Source organism: Lontra canadensis, unplaced genomic scaffold (assembly GCF_010015895.1).
Source record: "Lontra canadensis isolate GAN:19392208 unplaced genomic scaffold, GSC_riverotter_1.0 scaffold21, whole genome shotgun sequence".
NCBI lineage: Eukaryota > Metazoa > Chordata > Mammalia > Carnivora > Mustelidae > Lontra > Lontra canadensis.
This window is the reverse complement of record NW_022631015.1, coordinates 24,003,600-24,012,472: the sequence shown is the minus strand read 5'-3', so window position 1 is coordinate 24,012,472 and position 8,873 is coordinate 24,003,600. Positions and strand designations below refer to the sequence as shown.

The 8,873-nt window shown below is 44.2% G+C and overlaps 1 protein-coding gene and 1 non-coding gene across 2 annotated transcripts; one reads left to right on the top strand and one right to left on the bottom strand.

Moving 5' to 3' along the window:
- Positions 1 to 3,256: 3,256 nt before the first annotated feature.
- Positions 3,257 to 4,186, top strand: LOC116870069 (putative vomeronasal receptor-like protein 4). The gene is given in 1 exon segment (XM_032861773.1): positions 3,257 to 4,186. A coding segment is annotated over 1 exon segment (930 nt).
- Positions 4,187 to 7,032: 2,846 nt separating this feature from the next.
- TRNAS-GCU lies at positions 7,033 to 7,114 on the bottom strand. The gene has a single exon. It is a non-coding gene; the product is annotated as a tRNA-Ser (tRNA).
- Between the last annotated feature and the right edge of the window lie 1,759 nt (positions 7,115 to 8,873).

The following is an 8,873-nucleotide window of genomic DNA, read 5'->3' as shown; positions in this document are numbered from 1 at the left end:
GAATAAAGGATAATAAATGCTTGCCTGATTTTCCCGTGTCCGTCTGTCTTGAATCAGAGAGTTCCCAGCTTGGAACTCAGAGAGTAGGAGGAAAACCATTTTCCACCAAAACCCAATGTGCCCAGGAGGATCGTGGTGGTTCTTGTCTTCTCTGGATCCACGCTTGTGATGTGCTCAGAAAACAGAATCTCCAGCCATCCCCTTTGCTATATCCCTGCACATAAAGAAAACCTCAAGAAAGAAAGGAAAGTGACTTCCATGTGTCTGGGAGCAGGTCCCCATTCAGATTCACAGCCTTGGGACTTAGGGAAAGTGAGGAGGATCAGAAAAACGGGAAAGCCTGGATCCGGAAGCCTCGCTAATTGCTCATTTCCCCACCGCACATCCATCCTAGGAATATAATTAAACCTAATTAAGACTGACAACACTTCTGAGCCAAACACTTGCTGTAATTGTGGAGGGACAGGGAAAGCTGTACTTCAGGGACTGAGATATCCTGCCGAGGGTTTTCTCCTCCCTGACAGGCTGACAAGTTTGCAAAGTGAAGTCTTGCTTTCAGTGCCTGTTAGCCAAGAGCTCATCACATCCAGAGGGTACAAATATGGCTTGGGGTGTGGGGTTCACCTGCCAGAAGGAGCGACAAAGGGCTGGGCTGCATGGCTGGGAGCAGGTGAGCACACCTGACCTATCCTAGTCTCACTCCCTGTGCCAGAGGAACTTTCCCTCAGATGCAGGAACTTGCTTCTCTCTTTGACTAAGGAAGGCAGTTCGAGAGAGGTTCTGTGAGCCTGAGCCTCTGGTCTCCTGATCTTGCAAAGGTATGTCCCCCGGGGCAGAGAGATGATGGGGACTAGTGCCCCAAATGTGCCTCCAGACATGGGGGAGCACTGTGTCCTGAGTTCAGGATGTGGTCCCATGGGAGAGCTCTGGGGTGGCCTCTCAGAGAAAGGACCCACGTTCTTTAACCGGAAATCGAGAAGGGTCAGAGTGTGTCCGGTTCCCAGGAGCAGCTCTGCCTCTTCATTCTCCGCGGCCCCTGCATTATGCCTGTGTCAGCATCACTCACAGTGACCAAATCTGTAGCCCTCATCTGGTGCATTCCTGTGTTTTGCAAACGAGCCAGCTTTGTCTTCCCCAGCGTGTTCCAAATCCCCCAAGTGCACGTGTGTAATTGGAAGGTTTCTCCTGCATCTGTCCTTAAGCCTCCGGCTCCGAATATTAACACCATCCATGTAAGCCAACTTCCCCCACCACATGCCAGCTGGATGGGGCACTGTTAGTAGCCATGAGGACTAAAGTGACAGGGGCTGTTGGCAAATCCCTACTTTTGCATCGCCAGCTTGTGAATAGCCAGAGGCCTCCCACTTTCCCTTTACCTTCGTCTTCCCTAGCAGGAAGCACTCTTCTCATTTCTTTGTGGAGAAAACAGGCTGAGAGGGACGCACAGAGTTGGCCCAGCTGGTAGGGGTTCTATCCAGAATGGGCGTTAAGTATAGGCAGAGTGTAAATCGTGTCTTTTAAATAGTTTACTTGACCATTTGCAAAAAGTAATCTGGGAGAGTATCATCCCTCCCCACTGTGACACTCTTCCTATTATTCAGTCAGAAAGAAAGAGCTGTGGTTTATTAGGTGATACAGAAAGTGGACCCAATTTGGATTCAAGCTTTGAAATCTGGGGAAGATGGAAAGAAGGCTCGAAAAAGGGGAAACGTTTTATACAGAGGAGTATTGAATATAGGCCATTAGATTTTTACAACTTTGGGAGGGTATGGGGCAGAGTGGAAAGGCTTCTCAAGTGTACAGAATCATGTAAATCCTGGAAGTTTAAATCAAACATCCTGGTTTCTTTCATTTGAGGAAAATTGTCAGCAGTTTTATATAAATTCTAGGTGAAAAATGAGATTGTTTAGGTTAATGATGAAAGAGTAACAAGTTTCTATCCAGGCCTAACAGGTTGTCAATGGGCTTGGACTAGTAACAATGGAGTCAGTTCTGTTGTTAACCAGGTTGGGAAAACTGGAGATGGGTAAAGCTGACTGCTAAATTACCTGAAAACATTGTTTCTCCGGGGTCATTCAGGAGTGGTGAAAGGCCATTACAACCCTTGGTTTTAGTGATTTCTCTTTTCTTACGGAGGATGCCCCTCTCCGCTTTGCTTCCCTTCACCATTATTAGGGATCCCTAATTCAGAAACTGCCCTCATTTCCTGACAGCTCCCAGCTCCTTGTTAATTGTCTTTTCCTAACCCCCTACCCCTCAGGGAAGTAGTAACACCTCCTGAACCTATCCAGGCTTCCCATAGAGTCTCCTCCGATTCCTCAGTGAGACTCAGACCTCCTATAATGACCCTTGCAGGCAGTAATCCAAGGTCCCTCCAGACCATTGCCCAGGCTACGCCATGCCAGATCTGTTTTTGTGCAGCCCACACACTGTTTCTGGAGGTCTTAGGCTTTAAAAGATGGGGGTCCTATCTCAAAAGGCGATGCTGTTTTTGATTTGATGTTGAGAACTAGGAAAACCCATTGAAAACTTGTAAGCAATGAACTCACAGAATCATTTTGGGCTTTAAAAGACAAGTTTGGAAATACTAAAGTGTATGCATCAGAGATACAGAAATTGGAATAATCAGGAGGCAAACCAGGAAATTGTCATACTAATTAAACTGCGGTATGTGTTGGATGCTGAACAAAAGAAGGGGCGTGGTGACAGACGAGACAGGCTCAGTTTGGACCTCTGAACGACATGGAAGCAAGAGGGGTTACTAAGTCTCTGTTGTGGGGTGTGGGGAGGTGGGGATATTATGAAGACCCAGACTTTTGTGGAGTTGGCTGATGGTAATATCACACGAGAAAGTAGAAAACACGGGGTGACACAGGTTGGGGGACTTTTAGTTCAATTTCGCACATGCTGAGATTGAACCTATCTGGGATACATAAACTATCGAGCACATAGGTTGTCTTTGCTGGCATGGAGGGAGCCAGAAACCAAAATCTAGATTGCAAATTTAGGTTTTTGTATTCTTGTTCCCGATATTGCATTTGTAGCTACATAGAATAACCTACAAAGAGTGCTCCCAGGGAAAGGAATAGAGTTCTTGGCACAAAATTCTGCTCCATTATGTGTACCTTGACTGTCCTATATACAGTAGAAAAGCCCTTTGATATGAATTATTCTTTGCAGATATATATCATCATTCCTGTTGCTTTCTTCAAAGGGTGCTTGCCGGATTCAGACATTTCTGCCCATGTGATAAGAAATGGTTGTGAACGATATCAAAGGACCAGGATTTCTCTTTCTCAGTGGACCAGGCATTGTGGGGAATGTTTTTGTTGCTGTGAATTACATGTGCATTTTCTTTTGGGACACTAAAAAGAAATCTACACATCTAATTCTCATCCACTTGGCTTTTACAAATATCATAATCCTTTTTTCCAAGGTAATGCTAAAAACAATAGACACTTTTGGCTGGAGAAACTTACTGGATGGCACAGCCTGTAAAATCCTTGTGTATGTGGCGCGGGTGGCCCGGGGTCTCTCAATCTGCACCAGCAGCTTCCTGACTGTGGTCCAGGCCTCCACCATCAGCCCCAGAGCCTCCAAGTGTGCCAGCTTCAAGCCAGCATCTACATGGTGTATCCTTCCCTTTTTCCTCCTCTTCTGGGTACTCAATTCCTTGGTCAGCGTGAACTTACTCTATTACATCAAAAACGTCAGAAGGCTAAACAGATCACAAATTGGTGAAAATGATGGCTACTGTTATTTCCTACCAGCAAGCCAGATGATGAAGTGGATTTTTCTCATTCTCATGGTCTTGAGAGATTTCCTGTTTCTGGGTCTGATGGGCTGGGCCAGTGTCCACATGGTACACGTTCTCCGTAATCACCACCAGCATGCCTGCTACCTGTAGAAATCCAAGGTTCTCTACCACAACCCCCCTGAGATAAGAGCTGTTCACAGTGTTCTTCTGCTGATGCTTTCTTTTCTTTTCTTTTATTTGATAGATTGTATTATTTTATTATGCTTGAATTCCTTCTTAGAGAATAATTCTTTCCTGTTACATATTCAAGAATTTCTAACTCTTGGCTATGCAATTGTCAGCCCGTTCGTGCTGATTCACAGAGATAGACACGGGGTTGAATGTTTGGTACACTTACTGAAACTAGAAAAATGTCTGTTTTGTCATTGATCCTTTCAGTAAGGAGGTTTGAAATAGCTATTTTGCTGTGCTGCGTTTAAAAATAAAATGGGTACAGGTAACATGAACATGTAACAAATATGTTAAAGATGGAATGAAACTTGTTCTCATACAAGAAACTGAGGAACTTGGGCCCCGAGCTGACACAGGAAACCATGACCAGGGACTCAGCCTTCATGTTTTCCATTCTGACCCCCTCAAGAAGTAGCTTAAATTCTCATGTTGGTAAGATGGTTCCTTCACTGCCAAGACTCCAGGAGTAGGAAGCGAGAAAACAATTTGGCCAAGTTTACCAAAATTACGAGCACATTTACCCTTTGACACAGTAATGCTACTTCTAGGACCTCCATCCCATAAATATAATGGTTTATGTGAGAATTCCTGTAGAAACATACTACACATTTCAGAGTTGTTGTTTAAGAAACACCTTAAATATCCAGCCAAAGAGTTTATTTTTCTAGTTATTTGAAAGCATCCCTACATCCATAAATATCCATCCTTCCAAAGGGATTTTATGAAATTTATGAAAGAATGAGCAAGTTCGAAAGTACAGATAGGTTGTGACATCCATGGGAGATTTTATTCAATGAAAGAAAAGCAATTCCAGAGTAATAGTATCAAATGGAATAAAATATAGTTAATTTGATGTTATATACATGAATAATCTCTGGAAAAGTAAAAGATAAACTGTAAGAATGGTTTCCTGGTTTGAGAAAAAGCAGGTAAATGGAGGCCTAGTTGGCAGAAGTTCATTTTATATCATTCTGTACGTTCTGATTTACTAACCATGTGAATGTATCTTTTTGTTTTTAGTTTTTTTAGATTTTTATTTATTTATTTGAGAGAAAGATAGCGAGAGAGAGAGAGGGCACAGCGGGGAGAGAGAGAAGCAGGTTCCCCCTGAGCAGGTAGCCTAATGTGGAGTTCAATCCCAGGACCCTCCAACAGTGACCTGAGCCTTAGGCAGATGCTTAACCAACTGAGCCACTCAGATGCCCCAGTAAATGTATCTTTTTAAATGAATAAATAAACTAAGTTTGAAACCAGTTTATGGTTTGTTTGTTTTTTTTTAGACATCATTTGTGAGTGCTCTGGTACCCCCACAATGCAATCTGTGTCTTTATTATCAAAGAACACAAAATAATCTGGCTTTACATTAATTTAAATGAAGAATTAGTTCTTAACTTCTGAAATTAGAATTAATTATAGGCATGTGTGTACAGTGTATGGTTCTGGCAATAGTGTGTCTGATGAAGCTATCTTGAAAAATAGCTGATACTTTCTTATTTATTACCAATGTTTATAGTATAAAATCTTAGAATTGATATAAATAGACTTTCCCTCCATTTCTAACAATCTCTTTTCAGTTTTGTTTATGCACGAATGTGGGTATTATTCTGTTCTAAACACTGGTAATTACCTACTTCTTTTTGACTTCATTATACCATGTACACACAGCTTTAATAACCTACTTCCATTAGTATGTTATACTGGAAATTTTTTTAAAGCTTATTTTCCTCATAGTATTGTGGGTGCCCAAGGGCTCCAGAACAGAGAATTTCATAAGCCTGGAGTCTTCTCAGATCTGTGTAGAGCAGAGGAAGCTGAGAATCTTGACCAGCTCTCCAAGGACAAGCCTGTGGGTCCTGAAGGAGGACATCAGAGGTCACAGAGAGAAATGAGCTCAGGCTCACCTCGAGGAGGTGTCAGGGTTGCACGTGTTGCTCTCACCCATTCGCCATTTCTCTTCATTATAAGCAACCCAAAATACTAAATATATTCACAGGCAGGGCTATGAGGTTTTCAGTGGTTATTGTACTAGGGGATGTGAAAGAGGTGCTACGAAGTTTGTTTCCTGAAGATAGAATCCTTTCCCAAGGAGAGGAATTGGAAAAAGCTGGCAGACAGGAGGTGCGAGGGCTGGGCCAGCCCCTAGAGGACAGTCCTAAAGCTCTGAGATGAGTCTGAGAATATTTTTATGTTATTATTTCCAATTTTCAGTGTGTTTTTAAATTGCTATAACAAAATGCCTTTACCTTTTTTTAAAAGAAGATTTTAGAAAAATATTTTTAGTAAATTATCTTAATATCATAGTTTTTAAACAGAAGGCAATGTAATAGCACAACCTAGTTGACATTTGAGGAGGGAAAAAAATTCCAATCATGTTCCTGAATGGATAAATCTCAAACATCTATCAATCTAAAACCTATATTTGATTGTTATATAAATATAAAAAACGAAATTTCTGTTATCCTGGAGAATCTGACTTACTCAAGTATCAGTTGTAACATTGTAAACAACAAATTTGGAAACTGGCCAATCTGGCGGATTGCTAAAAAGATTTGACCAATTAATTCTCCTAATTCTGAATAGGTTAAAAATAAAAGCCCTTCAAGGAGTATGCTACATATCAAAAGAATAGATTCGATTGGGTAAAATTGAGTAATAATCTGCAAAGTCTGCTCTAAAAAATTAAATGTCACAAATGCAGGAATACACCCTTAAGGAAGGAAGGAAGGGGTGAACAGCAGAGGTCTTATAGTCAGTAAAGATGAAGGTAACCTTCTCCAGCTGACACTCAGGACACCGAACAGATTTTCTTTCTCTCTCTCTCTTTTTTTTTTTTTCTCCTCCTTTAAAAAAAAAAAAAAAAATTATTGATATGAGTAATCTGGACACCAAAGCGGGTATGGAACCCCTGAGTCCCAGATCAAGAGCCAATGAGCCGGCCAGACGTGCCCTGAACAGATACCTGGGGGGAGCATATCCCCAAATGGAAATGCCAGGAGGAGACTTTTGAAAATATTCATGCATCTGTCACAGCAAAAGCACACAAGCGACGAAGGTGGGACTTGAACCCACGCGTGCAAAGCACAATGGATTAGCAGTCCATCGCCTTAACCACTCGGCCACTTCGTCTCCACACTCTGCCTTCTCGTGTCTTTTATTCCAGAGTTGACACTCGGGAACTCCTGGCTGTCTTAGATGGAAGGACACGCAGTAGGTGGCTCGGGGACGTCCAGGGGACCTGGGCATAGCCGGGTCCTATACGAATGGACCAAGAAGTGGACTGGAAAACTCGCCATGGGGAAAAGGCGGGATTAGCGCTCCCAGGAGTCAGGACAGGGGTCGAGAGGCGACAGCAGCAGCACATCGGGGGTCAGGCTCCTCTGCGCGGGCGGCCGGTCCCCGAGGGGCGCGTGCGCGCAGGCGGTGGGCGTGGCCCGGCTGCGCGGGAACCTGGGGGCGGTCGGCACCTGCGCTCCCAGGGCGCCGCCTGAGCCCCCCGCGCGCAGACGCGCTCCCGGAGCCTGTGTCCCAGGAGCCCACCTCAGGGCTCTGGCAACTCGGGACCGGGGACTCGTGGTAAGTTAGTCTGGGAGGTTAGACGACGGGTCCGAGCGCGGTCGTGCTGCGTGTCTACTCCGTGTCCTCACCGCCTCGACGCTGCCGGGTGACAGTGCGCAGAGAAGACCCCTTAACTTGTGGGGCTCTTTTCCCGCTGCTCCGCCTCAGAGAAATGGTGAGTTCAGTGTCATAATAGTTTCAGATGTACAAGTCCGTGACTCGGCACTTCATACAACCCCCACGTCTCATCCCAAGTGCCCTCCTAAACCCCCGTCCCCTATTGCCCCATCCCCCCACTCACCTCCTCTCTGGTGACCGTCAGTCAGTGTGTTCTCCAGACATCAGAGTCTGTTCTTGGTAACCCCCCACCGTCCCCACGCCTTGTTCCTGTGTTTTGTTTCTTAAATTCCACAGGTGAGTGAAATCATACGGTATTTGTCTTTCTCTGACGGACTGATGTCGCCCGGCGTTAGACTCTCTAGCTCCAGCCGGGTGGTGGCACATGACAAGATTATTATTATTATTTTTTTTTTTTTTTTGTGGCCGAGTAGTATTCCATTGTGTGTGTGTACACGGCCTTTCTTCCTTATCGGTTCATCAGTGGATGGGACTGGGTGTTCCCATAGTTCGGTAACTGCAAATAAAGCTGCTCTAGACATCAGGGTGCGCGCACCCCTTCGAAGTGATGCTTTTGTCTCCTTCGGGTAAACACCCAGTAGTGCAACTGCTGGGTTGCTCAAGACTAACCTTCGGAAAAGAGAACTGCCCTCTGAAGGTTAGTCTGGAGCAAGTTTTCTCGAGGTGGCAGGGGAGAGGGTATCCCGGGCTGAGGAAGGGGCTGAGCAAAGGCAGGGAGGCTCCCGGTCCCAAGAGGAGTGCTGAGGAGTCCCTGAGAGTTCACGCTCCTGAGTCACAGCCCCTCAGGTTCAGTATTTGCCTCCTGGACTAGTCACTGTTATTTTTTTAAGGTTTTTTTTTTTTTTTAATTTAGAGATTGTTACAAACAGTAAAGTTTGGAAGATCAATTTATAGCACCAAGTTTATTCTTGTGTATGGTGTGAAGAATAGATCTAATTTTAGTTTTCTCCAGACAGGTATATAATTGAATCAAAAGGCTTTATGAAAACCTTTTTCTCCAGGATTTGAAATACCACTTTGATCTTGGACTAGACTCGTATAGGTAGTTGTAACTGTGAAATTTCCATTCAGCCCACTGTCTGGCTGCCTACTCATGTGCCAGTAACGTACTGTTGATTAGAGATGTTCCGTTGTATGTTTTAACCAGGGGACCAGTTTCCCTTAAAGGTTTTCTCTTCGGTATTTTCCTTAT